Source organism: Pectinophora gossypiella, chromosome 22 (assembly GCF_024362695.1).
Source record: "Pectinophora gossypiella chromosome 22, ilPecGoss1.1, whole genome shotgun sequence".
Lineage (NCBI taxonomy): Eukaryota > Metazoa > Arthropoda > Insecta > Lepidoptera > Gelechiidae > Pectinophora > Pectinophora gossypiella.
Window position 1 is genome coordinate 6,104,063 of NC_065425.1, and position 19,498 is coordinate 6,123,560.

At 39.4% G+C, this 19,498-nt stretch overlaps 1 protein-coding gene across 2 annotated transcripts in view; it reads left to right on the forward strand.

Annotated features, from left to right (window-relative positions):
• The window catches only part of LOC126377210 (uncharacterized), a 41,495-nt gene extending 22,800 nt beyond the window's left edge, over positions 1-18,695 (forward strand). The window contains exons 1-5 of one of the 2 annotated variants that reach the window (XM_050024909.1): positions 8,068-8,360; positions 11,687-12,073; positions 14,909-15,076; positions 15,752-15,887; positions 16,354-18,695. In XM_050024909.1, the coding sequence (XP_049880866.1) occupies positions 11,848-12,073; positions 14,909-15,076; positions 15,752-15,887; positions 16,354-16,489 (666 nt within the window). In that variant the 5' untranslated portion in view covers positions 8,068-8,360; positions 11,687-11,847 and the 3' untranslated portion in view covers positions 16,490-18,695. Of the gene's footprint in view, positions 1-8,067; positions 8,361-11,686; positions 12,074-14,908; positions 15,077-15,751; positions 15,888-16,353 lie in introns of those variants that run through there. The other variant, XM_050024908.1, reaches the window with a different exon arrangement.
• Positions 18,696-19,498: the final 803 nt, after the last annotated feature.

A 19,498-nucleotide genomic window follows, 5' to 3' on the forward strand; every position in this document is an offset into this window, starting at 1 on the left:
CAGAGACGGTCTCGAGGTCACGGTGCCGCTGCAGCGTGATGCCCGGCCGCGCGGCCAGCAGCACGCCGCCGCAAGCGCGGATGATGCGATCACGGCGTAACATACTCCAGTCTCCACACACCACCTCTGAGTCTTCAACACCGTCCTTGAGAAAAGATTCAGTAACCGCTATAATGTCACAGTCGGCGGTAAGGAAATTTTGTCGAAAATAGCTCAGTTTGGTGTTAAGTCCTCTCACATTACGACGACGACGACGTTGACGTTGTATTACTTATTTCGAATCATCATCATCATCAGCCGTACGACGCCCACTGCTGGGCATAGGCCTCCCCAAGGATCTCCACGACGTAGTCGTTGTAGTTTAGGGCTGTGTTGGGTGGGAGTGGTGTAGGTACGGAGACTACTAGTACTATGACCTTATTATTTACTCCCTTACACCCGCATACATCCATCCGAATATTGAATACTTATTTACACTCACGCAAAAAATGGTATGAATTGGTATGTTACCATGCGACATGGTTAAATATTTATTTACCTACACTTACATACCAATTAAAAATATGAATTACCGGCAAAGACTATGTGAAATAGGGTTTGATCCGGGTGACCGCATTCGCAGTATGGCGTCTCCTTAAAGCCCCACTTATGTAAGTGATGGTCCTACACCAGTTCAGTCGGTTCCGTGGTTTTCGTTTGTGGTATCTCGAATGAGGGCGGAATGAACTGGTTAAGTAACGTAAATATGCGTTACCTAGTCGGTCACGGAGTCACAATTACAATACAATCGAACGGTTATGGTGGACCGTAAGTTATAATTGGTACATTACCGTTACTACTGTTACCGTCTATCGGGTTTTCGCAATTAACCCGTAACATATTGAAGCCACAACGCATAGACTTTGTGTCATAACATCAGAAATACTGGGTGGATTCCCAGTCTTGTCTATTATTAAAGAAAAAAGATATTAGTTCATACACATTTATAATGAAAGAAAGAAACATTTATTATTTTCGGATACCGCAGACACAGACATTACATTAAACCACACGGAAAATAATCGATGATGTATATCGACATCCAACATTATACACTTACATTTGTTTCGATTATCTGCCATGTACCAGTATTTATTCAATACGATTAATATAATTAAATATCTGTAGTCAACCATGATCAATCCTTTTCGCTCCCGATACCTATTAGGACTCATTCTTTTATGGACCATAGAGTTTTGGCCAAAGGAGTATTTACTTCGTTCAGCTACAACACTATTACGAAAATGAACTTCGTGTGGTTTCTACATCGACTACCCTAGCCATAGAATAAAGAACCATAGTACGTATAGTACTGTAAGGCCGGGTTTCCACTGACGCGGAGATGAGCGGAGATATGCGGATTTGACCAATCACAGCGTTCGAGAGAGCGAAAAACGAAGACGCTCTGTCACTCTCCCTCACGGTGATTGGTCGATTCCTGCACATCTCCGCTCATCTCCGCGTCAATGGAAACGCAGCCTAACTCTCCGCCCCGCACCAATACGTATCGCGCCTCATGCTCTGGGTCTTACGATAAGCCGCTAAAGAGTAGCTAAGAGAAAAAGCGCACGGATGGTGTCTCGCTCAATCTTACGCGATAGGTGGTACGCGGTAAGAATTAGATTTTTGTATAGAGTGTCCGTGCTGTGTCTTACCTTATACTGTCCAGTCGAACTGAAATAATCTCGTTGGAAAAATCTTAAACAACGATATAGCTACTTACCTACAAACATAAAATTTAGACAACAACCCATATCATAATACAAATATTTTTTATTAACCACACAAGAAACAATTAAACATACAAGGAAAGATAACAGTACAAATGGCGACCTTAATGCTCTACAACAATTTAAATATTTGGTAGTACAATTGTATGCGACATGTACTTAATATTATTGCTCTCTGCTTACCAAACCTTGCGGAACCAGTCTTGGATTTTACAAGCATTTTACACTAAAAATTACAATTACATTCCTACATAGTTTCAACGAAGTATTTACTTTCAAAATTGTTACGCAACTAAGGAAGTTGACAATATTATCCGCTATTTTATATATGTAGACAGTTTATGCAAACGTGTTAAACATGTCATAAAATTATATAATTTTATACTAGCCGGGTCAAATTCGCAATGACCACCGCTTTCTGCTTACATTTTTCTCGGTAAGTTACTTCATTACTTAATAAAGCATTCTTTACTATAGTATTCTTTACTATAGTATTTCGACAACTTAACCTTTCTCTCCTGTGGTGTTTGAGATCAATGGTCGACCGATTCAATAAATTTTGTTGAAATCGATAAGTTTGTTTTTTTAGGTTTTTTCCCCTAACATGTGTGACGTGATTTTGTTCGTACTTTGACACAACGGTATATCAAATTTAGCAAGTTCATCATCTCCTTAACTTTATCCCGTTTTTCATAGGGTCCGCTTAATCTCTATTTTATATATAGAATTATATACATAGAACCGACTGTCTGTCTGTCTGACCTTCCGAACTGCGATGGAAAAACCATCCCGTTACAGATTAGCTCACATACCTCCGAAACGCATTTCTCGAGAATGTGGATTTCCTCACGATGTTTTTCTTCATCGCATTGCACGACACGTGGTAATCATTTACAATCTAAACATGAATTGGAAATTAGAAAATTGATCTTAGGCCGGGATGAGAGTCGAACCTTAGACCTCACAGTGAGAGTCATGCGTTTCTGCAACCACAACCACCAACATCAACGACGGTAACATGTTGCCTGTTAGTTCCCACGAGAAATTAGAAATTTTGATCAGCCGCAGATGGAACTTATAAGGAAGCTATTTACAAGCCTACATAGCGACGTAGGAAATAGCTAGAAAATGTCTCTACTACACGATAGTTTACTTGTCATCACAGTGAAAACACACGTTATAAAAATAATTCTCTATTTCCTTTGCCACATGTGATTATGTGTACATAACTGCCACTCTTACTTTCTAACTGATGATATTTTATCTAAAAACACTGGATTCCTTGATAAGATGTATAAATATTGTTTTAACTAATAGCGCATCTGTGTTTGTGACGTCTGACGCCATACGATTGAAGCCTAAACTATGTTCGAGATGGGGTATTTTCTGTGTATATTACTTACTTACTAGCTAACTCCCGGTGGGGACATATCACAAAAATCACTTTGTGATCCCTAGTTTGGTTAGGACATTACAGTCTGTTCACCTGATTGTCCAAAAGGTAAGATGATCCGTGCTTCGGAAGGCATGTTAAGCTGTTGGTCCCGGTTACTACTTAATGTAAGTAAGTACTCGTTACATGAACCATGTTAGGGGCCTTTGGCGGCTCAATAGTAACCCTGACACCTGGGTTGATGAGGTTGGTACTCCACCTCACAACCCAAACGATAGAAGAACGTGTATGAGTCTTCCATCCATGTCTCTCTGTCGTCATCTCAGTGCACACACCTTTCACACACACATATTCTTCATATAATCATCCACACTTTCTTGGGTCGTCTCCATACTCATCAGTTTCCCCTTAATATACTTTAGCTCACTATAACGCGACGATATCCAATTTTTGCCCGACTGCGGCGAAGCAAAAAGGAGAGTTATGTCATTTAAGGCCAGACCACAATATGATACGTGTATAGTATACGTGGTCAGTCGTGCGTCGTGGTCAACAAACCATGACTTCTGTCCGTTACGTAGAATGGTCACACCAACGGATGTACACTGTCAAGGTTGCTTCGGATTGTAATTAGGTGAGGGCTCTGCTTTGTATGACATGCTGGGCGAAATATGGGTAAATAAATAAATAAATAATCATTTATTTCGGAATCATAATCTTCCATAGTTTGTTAGTATTGACAAAGAAAAATTACTTATATATCTAGTGTTAGTAAAGCATGTTATTTTACATTATAAATAAGGGGTCTGTCCCTCATATGTATATCATTCCAGTGTCCCAGAATAGGACACTGAAACCGCTCTGCTATCGGGCAAACATGTCTCGGGCTTTACTCACTGAATTCGACTTTATAGAGTTTGAATTCTTGTTTGGATCATAGATTGGTTTCAACGATTTGTGCCCGGTTAATAGGCTCTCCCTTCTATCGTGTGGGTGGTGGGGTGGATTACCAACCTCATCAACCCTGGTATCAGGTTTACTATTGAGCCGCCAAAGGCCCCTGACATCCACCTCGTAATCCACCCAGGTAAACCACGGGGATATTTTTACCCCGTTTTCTACCTGCATAGCCATATGTTTCTAACAGTAAGTTATGAAAGAAAATTATGGATCTTCTTGTTGTCACGTCAAAATTATTTTACATGTATCAAGTGTTCGAAAAACATGGCTCATGTAACGATTACTCACTTACATAAGTAAGTAGATAGTAACTGGGTCCAACGGCTCGCCCTTATTACAATGTGACTTAAATGTAGGAGTGAGTATATTACAGAATTGAAGCGATTTTTCGAATCGTGAGCCCAAGGTAAAGAAGGGGAGATCACTGTGATATGACATTAAAAGGATGAGACACATTAGGGTCCGGCGAACCTTTTCGCCGCGGAACACCATAAAGATTTTCAATGACGGTTTTTTATTCGAAATTTGACATGAACCTAAAACGTAACAAGTACGGCTTTTAGTAAAATGTTCTAGGTAAACAACAGCCTCCGTTGTTTAGTGGTTAGAGCGTTAGGCTCACGATCTGGAGCCCCCGAGTTCGATTCCCGATGGGGACATTGTCGAAACCACTTTGTGGGACTGTCCTTTGTTTGGTAAGTACTTTCAGGTTTGAATCACCTGATTGACCGAAAAAGTAAGATGATTCCGTGCTTTGGAGGGCACGTTAAACCGTTGGTCGGGACCAACGGCTATTAGGCGTAAATGGACTACGCTCCATACCCCCTCCGGTTGAATGAGGGGAGGTCTGTGCCCAGCAGTGGGACGGGAATAGGTTGTTTACGTCTAGGTAATTAAGCATGCTGCTTACATATGTATATAAATGTTAAACTATGTATATGTTAGGTATATTTATTTGTTTTCGACAATACTGCTGCGTAAGTTGAAAGATAACTTAATTCTAGCATCTCTCATCTCATCTAACTTTGGCCACAAATACGATTTCGAACTGTGGTTTACAATATTTGATGCAAAAACTAGTTCTTGTCTTAGTAAGACTTTGATTACGTAATCGCTACCCGTAGGTAGCATACAGGTCATTCTCTGTGGTCATTTTTAAACTGGTTTAACGCCACTTCTACAGATAGGCACATCAATTGCGCGAATTTCTGTCGTGTATTGAATGATTATGCATAAACAATATTCCTTCCAACATTAAGAGCTTCTTGGAAATTACACAGACACTCAAATATAAAAAGGCCACATACGTCCCACTGCTGTGCACAGACATCTCCTCAATCAACCGGAGGATGTATGGAGCATACTCCACCATGCTGCTCCGCTGCGGTTTGATGGATAATTGGGTAGTTTCCTAGGTCAAAGATAAATTATGAAATTCTGATTACAAAGTATAGACAGATCTAAAGGTGACAAGAAACGTTTTCTTTTTTCTATTTAACTTAGTTATGAATTTTAATAAAGAAAAAATGTAATAATAAGTGCGACATTTTGTCACGTTTCGACGTCACAGGATGCTTTCTCATACAAATTCCATAGTAATTACGTGTTTTGACGTTTAGTAAAAAGTAACTGATTTGACTAGTTGGAAACTAGTCTATAATTCTTGGAAATTATTTGTTATAAAATAACCGTCCTGTTAGAGAGATTGTAATGTCTCATTGTTACCTGCAGCTTCTCACAATTGATCTCATCCACTTATCCATTCACTCATAATTATTCAACGATTCAATCACAACACAACACCACCGCCGACGATCTCAATAGACTGTATAATCGCTGATACGAAACCATTAATAAAGTTAAACGAATGAATAGTTATAGAATCGATCACTTGTTGCAAAAGAAAGCACGTCTCTTGCGCAGATTTCACCCCATAGACGCGGCATGTTTAATTCATTGTAACACTTCGCGCATGCGTGGGAGAGCCATTGGTAATGATCTGCTAAATTGCAAATTGAACGTCGACTATTTGACAGGAATGCATAGAAACTCTGAAATTGTAGACATTTGAAAGGTATGCGATGAAAACAGCCGTGATTGTGGTCTAGTGACGATTTAAAATGAGGCGATTCGCTTTCCGACGCCGGTAGTGGCTCGATTCGGAAATGTTGATTGACTGGAATTGGCATGTTGATTACGGAAAGTATTGTACCAAGCGCGAAAAAATTCGTAAGTCTATATCGCATTTAGTTCTTGAATATTTTTCTTTAAATTCATTTTCTCTGGAAATGCAAATGTAAATGGAATTCTATAGTCTCTGCTTACCCCGGTGGGAAATAGGCGTGAGTTTGTGTTGATGTTGTTGTTGTTGTAATTTTCTCTGGATGGATTTTCCTAGGCACGTTAAGCCGTTGGTCCCGGCTGCATTAGCAGTCGTTAATAACCATCAATCCGCACTGGGCCCGCGTGATGGTTTAAGGCCCGATCTCCCTATCCATCCATAGGGAAGGCCCATTCCCCAGCAGTGGGGACGTTAATGGGCTGATGATGATGATGATGATTTTCCTAAGTAGATCAAGTGGTGGCGACGTTTAAAAATGTCATTAAGCATTTTTTTTTTCAAGCAGTTTCCGCAAATTGAGTCGTGGCGAATTGTTTTTAGTGTGCCTTGCCTACCTACATTCAATTCCAGCCTCTACTGCGCTTAAGTTTACTTTTTCTTCTTTCATTCTCGAATGTTTGGAGTACTAAAGTAGAGCTTCAGGTTCTCAACTTCAGGTTTAGTGACGACTGGAGACTGTACCCTAAAAACCACGGTCTTTCAAAGACGAGGCGTATTGTAGTAATTCGGTTGAAATTAAAAATAAAAAAGATTATTGCAGTAACATTTGGTACATAGGGTTGGAACCTCGTTTTAAGCAGGCATAATATGCTTGTATTAGAAGACTCCGCTCTACCATAACAGGTTTATATTTGTACCTATGCAGTTGATATAACAGACAGAGAATTTCTCAATAACCATGACAAGATCTCAATGAGTATTTCGTCATTCTCGCTACTCTCTACTAGTCTAATATAAATCGTGCTTGACGCATGACAAGTCATCGGATTATGTATTTCTACACACGCACTGTATACCCACATTGTGTTAGTGGGTAAATGGTAATCAGGTTAAATATATCACGCAAACAGTCTACGATGGTCTTTCAGCTAAGTTGATAATGTGTCTGTCTACTGGTGGGTTAAAGTGAACACATCGAAGCAATTCATCTAAGAAACCAATATTGCTATTTGACACTTGTTTGCATTGCGCACTTACTTTTATATGCTCAAATGTCAAATTGCAATGTTGCTTTCTTAGATGAATTACTACTTTACTTTTTTTTACTTAGTTAAGAGTCTTTTTGTAATTATTTCTTTTTTTATTTTGGTGCAATAAAGTGTATTTGTATTGTATTGTATGAATTGCTTCGATGTGACCATTGTAACCCCCCCCCCCCCCCCCCTGTTCCCAGTCGGAAATCAGAGTTCTAAATCTATTCAGAGGAAATGTAGTCAGATTTTATTATATTATCTTATTTTATAATGTATTTCATTATACTTATAAATGCTTGTCATACTTATAATTTTCAAAGAAAAATTACCTAAAAACTTCACTTGATTTACTAAAAGATATTTGCTTGTTAATCTTAAACAGCAGGATAGAGATTCTGTAACACTGACACAGGTAATTTTTTTTTGTTCTTTTTAAAAAAAGTGCTTATGGGGTTTTCAATATATGGCAACGATGTTGATAAGAAGTTCTATTGACTATAGACCTATTGTAGAGTCAATGCTCTAACAGTCCCCTAATAACTTTATGTACTGACTTTACCTTATGTCATTGTTATGCTGAGTGTGACTTTGAGTTCACTGGTTCAGTCGCTGCCGAAGTTTCAGTCATCGAGTAACCTCGCTTCGCTGTACATGTCAGTCTCGGCGTGTTTATGTTTACTTTGTCGCGTCGTATGTCGTGAGTTTATAACTTGGTGAAGTGTAGACACTGCGTAATTAACCGTAGGTTAATTAATTGTAATGTGTATTATGTGATATAAGTATTTATTATCGATTTTCCATATAGATGACTTGTTAAATTAAGAATAAAATTCGTGACTCTACGTCAAAGACTCACCTTTCTTTAGAGTAAATAAGAATGTGCTGGTGTTTTGAGGATAATCTCGAATAAAATACGAAAGCAGGTATACATTATTTATTTTATTTTTGGTCTATTTTCTAATAGTTTTTTTTTACAATGATAATCATTTTCAATCCGTGATAGCTCTGTTAGAAAAACGCGACTTACAATGTAGTGTCATAAGTTCGAATAGGGATTCTGTCGCCACCCGGATTCGAACCCAGTACACCTCCGGATCGTAACTCTCAACCATTGCACCACAGTGGCCGTTTAACTTATAATTAATGGATTATTTGTTCACGCAAAGAAGTTGAATTGAAGTAAATAATACTTACATGATACAAATAAATAAAAAAAAAAATTGTAATTTAGGTTAAAGACAAATTGCTTATTAGCTTGTAGGCTAGATTGTAAAGTTATGAAGCATATATTTAAGCATTCTAAAAAAAAGTAGTTATATTGTTACCTAAACGGTTCAAAAGTAATAACGTTGTTACATAGCTTGGTTAGATGAAGATTATCGTATCATCTCCGGGGAAAGCTGGTACGAACAATCACTTGAGCGGTACAGAAACAATCAATTATAATCGTAGCAAATCATTCTAATTGAAGAATTGGAAAGTGGTCTCAAATCGGTTGAAATATGGTCTGGTCTCGTCGAGGTACCAGTAAATAATTGCTGTACCAGTAAAAAAAAAAAAAATTCTTTAAACCTGCAAGGCAGCAGGTAAGCAAAACCCGGGTTTTCCGCATTATTATCAGAGTTGGTACTAAAGTAAGAGTTGTATGGCATTGGAATATAAATCTATTTTATACATAACATAAACCGCCTATATACGTCCCACTGCTGGGCGCAAACCTCCCCTCATTTTCAATCTATAAACCTACATTACCTATATAAAATCATGTCATTTCATTATTATTATATCCTATTACATAACATACATAACATAAACAACCTATATACGTCACACTGCTGGGCACAGGCCTCCCCTCAATCAACCGGAGGGGGTATGGAGCATACTCCACCACGCTGCTCCAATGCGGGTTGGTGGGGGTGTTTTTACGGCTAATAGCTGGGACCAACGACTTAACGTGCCCTCCGAAGCACGGAATCATCTTACTTTTTCGGACAATCACGTGACTCAAGCCTGAAAAGTCCTTACCAAACAAAGGACAGTCTCACAAAGTGATTTCGACAATGTCCCCAACGAGAATCGAACCCGGACCTCCAGATCGTGAGCCTTACGCTCTAACCACTAGACCACGCTGTTAAAAACATAAACATGATTTATCTGTAAAAGAAAGCTGTGCACCAGGGGGGTTAAAAAGGCCACATCAAAGCAAATCATCTAAAAATCAATATTGAAATTTTGCGCATAATTATAATTATGACGAATCGTAGTTAAGTTGCAATCATCATCTCCCTAGCATTATCCCGTTTTTCACAGGGTCCGCTTACTTATCCTGAAAGTGTGGCAGGTGCGGTTACAGAAGCGACCATCGGACCGTACAACCCGAAGCGAAAACCAGCCCAATACAAGTTAAGACACCGTACCGCCGAAATGCACTTCTCGGGTACGTGTGTTTCCTGATGATGTTCTCCTTCGCCGCACGTGATAATAATATATATGATCCAAACATGATTTCGAAAACAAGTTCGAAAATCATTGGTTTAGGCCTGAGCTGAGATTCGAACCTGCGACTTCAAAGGTGAGAGTCAAGCGTTCTTTTAACCGGGCTACGGCGGCTTTTAAATAAACACAAATGTCATTCGTTACGCTCGCCGGGAAGTAGAAGGGTCTACAATGACTTCCGTTATGTAAGCTACCGTCATTTCTTTGACAATCATTGTCATTGAGAACGCTATTATACAAACCATTACCTTGGGTAATCTTCACCAAAACACGATACTTTTTAACTAGATCGTTATTGTGGTTTATATCAGGAAGTCTCAGGAGCCGTGGTAGCACAGTTGGTAGAATGCTTGCCTCTCACTTTGAGGTCGCAGGTTCAAACCAGCACAGGCCTAAACCAATGATTATCGAATTTGTTTTCGAATTCATGTTTCGAACATAAATTATTATCACATGCTCAGCGGTAAATGAACACATCGTGAGGAAACCCACATTCCCGAGACCTAACCTGTATTGGGCTGGTTTTCTCTTCGCGGGTTGGAAGGTCAGACAGACAGTCGTTTCTGTAAAAAACCGGACCTGTCCAATCTTCAGGTTAAGTAAGCGGACCCTGTGAAAACGGGATAACGCTAGGGAGATGAGGGCCTATTCTTTTTTAGGGTTCCATAGGCAACAGATGTCAACTGTCTGATAGCCTATCTGCTATAAAAAATCAGGAATCAGAATCATTTATTCAACGTAATTATCATGGATACACTTGTTGAAGGTCAATGTAACATTTTTGAATTTACGTCATTTCGCAAGGTGTTATGGCTGGGGAGAAGAAATGACAAGAAACTGCAACAGCAACACATCTTTTAAATCAATGTTATTTAATAACTAGAGGAACACATTCAATACCAGACATTTTTATAATTTAGGTAATCATTAATCTTATAATAAGCTTTTTAAGCTATAATAATAATATACACTACCACTTTGTGATCCCTAGTTTGGTTAGGACGTTACAGGCTGATCACCTGATCGTCCAAAAAGTAAGATGATCCGTGCTTCGGAAGGTACGTTAAGCCGTTGGTCCCGGTTACTACTTACTGATGTAAGTAAGTAGTCGTTACATGAGCCATGTCAGGGGCCTTTGGCGGCTCAATAATAACCCTGACACTAGGGTTGATGAGGTTGGTAATTCACCTCAACCCACACGATAGAAAGAAAGAAGAATAATATAAAGAAGTGTTTGATAGCAGTACCTACCAGATAAGTTCTGGAGTTGGTAACGAATCCGTGGTAGCCCTGTTCGGAGAACGCGTGTTTTACAACGTAATGTCTCGGGTTCTAATCCCGGTTCGGGTTCTGGACCACTGAATTTGACTTTATGAGCTTAGATCATAGTTTAATTGATCATCATGTGGTTTCAAGGATTTGTGCCCGGTTAGTGGAAAGAGGCTCGCCCCTATTTCATGGGGCTTAAATACAACTTGCGAGGAGTGGGTGTATATATCACCACCACCACTACCACTACCACCCCGGCGCAGAAGGACGCAAAAATAACAGTGTAATCTTAGTACAGTAGTTCTAACATAAATATAGTAAACTACTTAAAATTCAATGTCAACAAACGTCCTTGCCTGCCACTTGTCACAGACCTAGAAATAACTCCCAACGGCAATTCATTCACTAGTTCACAATTCAAACGATCGACCGCGACCGTAAACTTTTACGTAATCAATTACCAATAATATTCTTTTTGTTGCAGATTTTCTTTTCAACGTGAGAAGAAATATCTACTACGGCGACAATGGATGACGATGGAACGAACTAGAAAATGCGAGAAAAACAACAATAAAAGTCGGCCATTTTGAAACATGTGACGCAACGACATCTAGCGGTGACATAGCGAACTAAGTGAAAGTGAAGATGAAGCTGAATCTGTTCAAACGGTCGATGATATTCGCGACCTTTTTCGGGTCCTGTTTGTGTATAGCGCTGATAGTTGCGTCCTTAGGGACTACACATTGGATAGATGCCAGGGCGAGGCGGACCTCAAATCCTTTGGAGTCTGAAGGCAGGATCAGTTTTGGACTATTTGAGGGCCACAAAGAACTGAACTTCGGGTATGGCTGGAGGAATCATGAGTTCAGCGGTTAGTGTTATTTCTTATTTAATCTATTTATACTCTTTAATATACTCTGAATATATGCACGACGGGTTTGTCCTTAATTGGTTTTCCGGTAACAGTGCAGATGCCTTAATCAAGTTACAAACAATTGTGACAATAGACATTGTCAGTGATAAAAATATTTAAGATAGACATGTCACTGTTACTATAGGGCTACCATGTGCAATGTCATATTATTTTGTCTCATTGCCGATTGGAGCTAATATGTGAACCCAAATAAGTCATGTGGTTCTGTCAAAATACCTTCGTAAAATCATGTGCCATGCATGTTAGGGAAAAAAACAAACTTACCGATTTTGACAAAATTTCTTGACTCGATCGATAATTTTATCACGCTGCGCATGCTGGCCATTGTCATAATCGCTTGAAACTTGGTTAAGCACCAGGACTGGTTTTGCCTACTACTTACGTAAGTACGTACTCAACGCACTATGTTATCGTTACATGCAGTGATGTGCCGTTCCCGAGAATGTTCCCAAATTAGGAATGTTCACTGGCTAGAATAAGACACTGGCTGTTTTTCTTTTTCTTGTCTACCTTTAGGTAATAAAGCTTTTTTTACATAAGTCTTGCGCCTTATTACTGCCGGGAACGTTCCCAAACTGGTAACATCTCGGGAATGGCACATGGATGAAATTAAACCCCGTTTAAATCTTATTAACACTTTATTTAGAAAATAATTCAACTTCAATTTTATGGTTGTATGGCAACCGGTCGTCATAGAGTAGAAAATTATTAAAATACAGAGTGCAAATGCGCGCGTATGACAGAGAGAGAGAGAGAGAAGCCTATAATTTTTTACAAATAATTGCAGACAAGCGCGACATTGCTCTTAAAGTTCTGCCAGGCACTATTTCCATTCCCTTAGATTTCATCACACATCACTGGTTACGTGTATATTGTCAGTAGATCAATACTTACTTTTGGCATCAGGGTGATGAGGTCAATAGCCGACCTTACGACAGAAGAAATAGAAATTTTAAAATTAAAAAAATAAAATTAAATTTTAATTTTTTTTTTTTTTATTATGTTTTTTATTTGTTTTAAATGTATATGTGTGTCGTAGATTTTACCTAAATAAACTTTTTTATTATTATTTTTTTTTTAAATTGACCAATTTAATCAACCTAGCAAGTCTAAACGTTGCTCAACCCGACCTTAACCAACCAATCCGCTTTACTAGACCTTACTATGTTCTCAGTGCAATCTCGCAACACAACCGATCTTTTTTGCGACCAATAAAAAAGACAATGTAGAAAAGTAAAGACGAAAACAATATACTCATTTAAAAAAAAACAAGTCCATATCGAGCACAAATAATGTACGGTTCTGTAGCATTTGTAGAACGGTCGTCGCGTCGCCAAAGCGGCATAGACGTAGACAATGTATCTCTACATATCTCATGAAACTGTGCATTTTAAAACAACTAAAAGCTCCTTGCAATCAGACTTGGTATTGACGTTTGTAGATGGACATTATAAAACCATTACCAGTCCCTCTCCCAAACAGACAGACACTTGTCATGGAAATGAAGGAATAGATTACAAATGTATTTAATTCTAACGTAGTTGATTAGAACAGCCTCTGTGGTCTAGTGGCTAGAGCGTTAGGCTCACGATTCGGTCCGGGTTCGATTTCCGATTTGTTTGGTAAAGACATTGCAGGCTTGAATCACCTGATTGCCCGAAAAATTAAGATGATTCCGTGCTTCGGAGGGCACGTTAAGCTATTAGCCGTAAAAACGCCTCCGCCAACCCGCAGTGGACCAGCGTGGTGGAGTATGCTCCATTCCCCCGCCACACGGTCGATTGAGAGGAGGCTTGTTCCCAGCAGTGGGACGTATATAGTCTATTTAAGTATGTTATGATTAGAATATATGGACAGAGATAAGTACAGAGCTTCGCCTACAGACGACACCTACCTATGTCTTTTTCACAATAGAAGCATACAGCTTAGCACGAAAGAGAGGAGACATAATATGTTATTTTATTTATGCTACCTTAAAGAGGGTATAATATTAAAGAACTTTTGTAATTTACTGTACGGATCCCTTGCAACATAAGTTGCACCGATATGATCGCCGCAGTTGATGCAAGATGCGTTGGTTTGTGCAATCGTTTGACACCGGTTAGTTTAGTACAGGCTGTTACAGGCTTATTAGTACCAGTTATATTCTGATGAAACCTGTTTTCTTATATGTCTCCATTTTGATTCGAACCCGGAACCTCCGGGTCGTGAGTCTAATGCTCAACCACTGGACCACAGAGGCCGTTACTGGGGTACACTGGCTTGTTTCTCAATCGCAGGTCAAACACTGGTACCGGACTCGCACCAATGAGTTATTAATTAATCTTAAGTGCATTTTTCAGTAACACAGTTAGCTCGACCATTATAGACGGCGATACGGCTCACCACTATCTCGTTGGTATAACAAAAAGAATGGTGAGGTGTGAGTCTTAGTTCATTTTGCGATTGATGCACCTCTGACTACGTCAATTAACTGTTCTCAATAACTCAATATTTGTCTCCTTTCCCACCGGGGTAAGCAGAGACTATGGAATTCCATTTGCTTCGATCCTGACACACTTCTCTTGCTTCCTCCACATTCATCAATCGCTTCATGCGCCGGTTCAGAGTAGATCGTGCTAAACCTTTTCTAAGGACATCTCCAATTTGGTCAATGTAAGTCCTTCTAGCTCTTCTTCAGCAACAAGACACACTTCAGACTTCATAGGCGTGAGCTGTCTCCTTTCCGTTACTGTTATGTGTTGTAATTTGTATAATGGTGTGTCATTCCAGTGAAAGCAGGCACGCACCCGGCGCGTCGCTGGGCGTGGTGCGGCGTGGCGGCGCAGTTGGGCGCGGCGCTGGTGGCGACGGCCGGCGCATGCGTGCTGGCAGCCCTCGCCTCCGCCGCGCGCGCACGCTGCCAGCCGCGGCCGCTGCTCGCTGCTAACTCGCTCGCTGGTAACTACCATAAAATACATCACAAATAGCCTATGGCCTCTATGGTCTAGTGGTTGAGCGTTGGGCTCACCAACCCAGGTTCGAATCTCGGGGGACATAACCACTTTGTGATGCCTAGTTTGGTTAGAACATTGCAGGGTGACCATGCTTTGGAAGGTTTAGCAGTCGGTTCCGAACTTCTTCTAATCGTGTGGGTTGTGAGGTGAAATACCAACTTCATCAACCCTGGTGTCTGAGTTATTACTAAGCCGCCAAAGGCCCCTGACATGGCTCATGTAACGACTACATACTTACATCAGTGAGTAGTAACCGGGACCAACCGGCTAACGTACCTTCCGTAGCACGGATCATGTTACTTTCGGACAATCAGGTGACCAGCCTGTGATATCCTAACCAAACTAGGGATCACAAAGTGATTTTTGTGATATGTCCCCACCGGGATTCGAACCCGGGGCCTCCGGATCGTGAGCCCAACGCTCAACCACTGGACCACGGAGGCCGTTGCGGTTATGGAGACTATTTATTTAAGTCAGTACATGAGCCATATCAGGGACCTACGGCGGCTCAATATTCCCCTGACAGGAGATAAGTACGCAAGTCATACCATAAATAATGTAAATCGCATAATACTTGGTCTTTCTCCTCAAAATTACACTTGGTCTTTTCTCATTCTAGTGCTGTTCACGCTGGGCGCAGTAGCGGTGTGGCTGACGGAATACTTCCTTCGCCTGCAACATAACGTGATGTCTGATGAAGATCTCGCCAACACCTGGTCCTCCGACGGGACGGCCGACCTGGGTCTTTCTTTCTGGTAACGTATTTGATATTAATATAACTCTTTATTGCACATGGTTCAGTCATCCACTTCTATACTATTCCGAAACCAGATATCAGAATCATTTATCCAAAGTAATTATCATGGATAAACTTGCTCCCCACGGCAGTCTACTGCTGGACATATGCCTTTCCCAAGGCGCGCCACATAGCCCTATCATCTTCAAACACCTTCGGCAAGTCGTCCCGCCATCTTGCCAAGGGTCGACCCACACTTGGTGCTGCTTTGTATTATAATATACCTCTCCTAGCCGATTTCGGCTACAGCGACTACTGCTTCTCATGGTAACTCCTTTGTTAGGGTGAGGAACTTTGCTGGACTCCTCTCAAATGTGCCCTCATATGACTGCAATAGCCAAACTTGTTAACCGTGCGAGCACATTGGCTGCATATATTCAATGGTAAAACCTGTATATTAATGCTTCCGTACTCGATGCTTCCAGGTTGGTAGTAGGGGCGTCAGTAACAGCGTTCGTGAACAATGTGTGCGTGCTGGTAGCGATGGCCGACGGCAGAGATGAGGACACCATCGCGCCTGCGCTTGAAGAGAAGGTCAACGGAGCTATCATGTTGTATTAGACTTTACGGACCTATTAAGACCATTTCATTAAACTATGTATTCATTGGGGAACAAAAACAATCCGTGTTATCTGGGCAGAGCCACTGGGCGCAATAGAGGTTGCACTACATCTAGCTGCATCGCATTTAATCGTTCGTTGAATAATCAATTATCAAATCAATTCACGTCCGTACATTAACACGCATACTGAAAGACAAATGCTTTATTGCCAAAACAAACAAATATCAACAATTATACCTAAAATGTAACGTTGTGGTTCATATGCCGACATGTTATATGAGCGCTAAGGCTTGAATCACATCTGGCATCATGGAACGGAACCGTACTTTCCTATGCTTCTATCATTTTCTATCTCTCAAAACCGTCATTTGGAGGAGATAATGCGCGCGGTGAAATTGGTGGTCAGAACGCAGTCGGACTCCCGCTCTTTATCTCGCTCTAGCAAATGACGGCTTTGAATGCCAGAAAAGGATTGAGGCATAGGAAAGTACGAAGCCGTGCAGCCCTGTTGGAACGTTACAATTGTAAAATACATTGACGGGTAGTTGGGAAATAATGTTTCGGAAAAACACTTCCACGTTTTTTTATCTTACATGAACAGTCATGAGCAATATAATGTACCCACTTTAGGACTCTGTCGCACTAACATATTTGACATTTAGTGAGACTTACAGTTCAATTTATCAAAAAAGTTAATGTGACATGGTACCAAAGTGTATACTTAGTAATGCTCGTGACTGAACATGATATAAAAACGTTTCACGAAACATGTTGAGTTTGTTTTTGGAACAGATTATTACCTAAAATATATTTCTGTGAATACATAGTTTTCTACAACACGATGTTTAGGGTCCTTGTTTCTCAGGGAGGGTGTTATTACATAAAAAGTTTTATACCCTGACAATATAGAGTCCAAAATATCGTATACAATAAGTAATACACTTTTTAGCCCAGTCCGGATTGACTTTCATTCAAATGGCAACAATTAAACGCAGTGTTACTGCATACTGGTATTTGTAAAGTTACTGAACAAACAGTAACTTCTATTATGGATCAACCTAATTGTATTTTTGACAATTTGTAACGAGTGTCTTCAAGGTTCGGGCATCGGGCAACCATTAACTTAAATTTAATTTAATTTGACAGGAGTAAAGCTATCTCTTGCTGAAAGACGGTACTAGTCTAAGATCTGTCAAACTATAATTAGATTAAGTTTGTGTCCGCCCAAACAGGAACCATTGTCAACATTTTAGAACCCTGTCCCTTAAACATATTCGATATTTAGTAAGACTTTGGATTCAATTTATTGAATATGTTAATGCGATAGGATACTATGTATACCATCAACTAATAAATGCTAATAATTGCTGTTAAAAAGAGACGACAAATACAAACTTAACGTGAGAATCTCGCTTACATTGAAATTTTACATTGACGTCCTTATGTTGTTTGCAATAAGGGTACTTAAAATACCTGACAAACTGAAATTAGTTCTTTCAACGAAATAAAATGATTTGACGCCTAACGCACAACACATTGAAAACCTACTCGCCAGATTTTATAGGCGCCTTAAGAATAGTTATTAACTAAGTTACAAGTAATAATTATAAAGGCTGAACATAGCACGTAAGCTATTTAATAATTATTATCTTATTATAATTATTCTTATTTGTAAGTGTAACAGTTTCCGTCCATCAAACATAAACCAATGTATTTAGCGTAATTTAAATGACATTCCAAAATATTTAATTTTGCGGGTAGATTAAGATTAATGTCTTGAAAAAGTTTATTAGTATTTTTACCTCAAATATAATTATGATACGTTTATGCAATACTTTCCGTTCAGAGTGTATGTTCCCAATAAGCCATTTATACACTAAACCACATTACCTAACATCATTCGTTCTACATTACCAGATAAATAAAGGTTATTTTTAGTTTTTGTTTTGAATATTGTCTAGTGGATGGCTTTAACTATACACCTGGATATGTACAGGTCTTAAATATACACCACACAAGTGAGGTGTCTAATTGATTCGCAGGAGATATAAAACCTATATTTGTACGTATTTCATCGCACAGTATTTAATTTAAAATTAGTCGTGCCATTAGGTGGAGTTTATGTATTTTTTTATTATTTTCATGTGTTTTCGTTTTGTATCTTTGTCGAATAATTTTCTCGAATAAACACTAATTGATTCTTAATTTTGTATTTTATTGGACTTTCTGACAGAGGGCAGCAGTAACTGTCAGTACTATTCAGAGGCGGAGGACAGGAGTTCTAGTATGGCTTTGTAATAGACTACTCTGGGCGCCATCCCACTTGCGTCAGACAGAGTACTGCGGGCGGAAGGCAAGCGGGAAACCACTGCCCTATTTTTCCCTAAAAAAGTAGCATGGAAAATGCCAATAAGAGCGTGGCTCTTAAATTGATGATGATGATCTTTTAATTGCAGCCACGAGCAGTGTCACAGCGACGCAACGGTGTGGCATGCCGTTATAATTTGTAGTGGTGATTGAAAGACACATAGCGACAGGACACATAGCGAGGAGAGTGTTTTTTTCTTATTCTCCTTATATGTATTATTATATTGTATAGGCTATTTGTATGTATGTGTGTGTATGTATGTATGTATGTGTATGTATGTATATATATATATATATATATATATATATATATATATATATATATATATATATATATATATTTATTTAAATATTATATATATATTATTATTTATTATTTTATTATTACTATTTTCTTATTTTATTTTATTTTTCTTTTTATTATTGTTCGTGTCATTATATGTTTATTGCACCAGCCCGTGCTCCAATGCATTAACTTCTTTCACCCTAAGGTTGCCTGGCAGAAATTGCTATTTAGGAATAAGGCCGCCTATTGTACTTATGTTTTTATTCGTATGTTTATGTCCTTTGTATATGTCGTTGTGCAATAAAGTATTATTGATTGATTGATTGAGAACCGATGGCCGCTGGGGCGGAAGGGT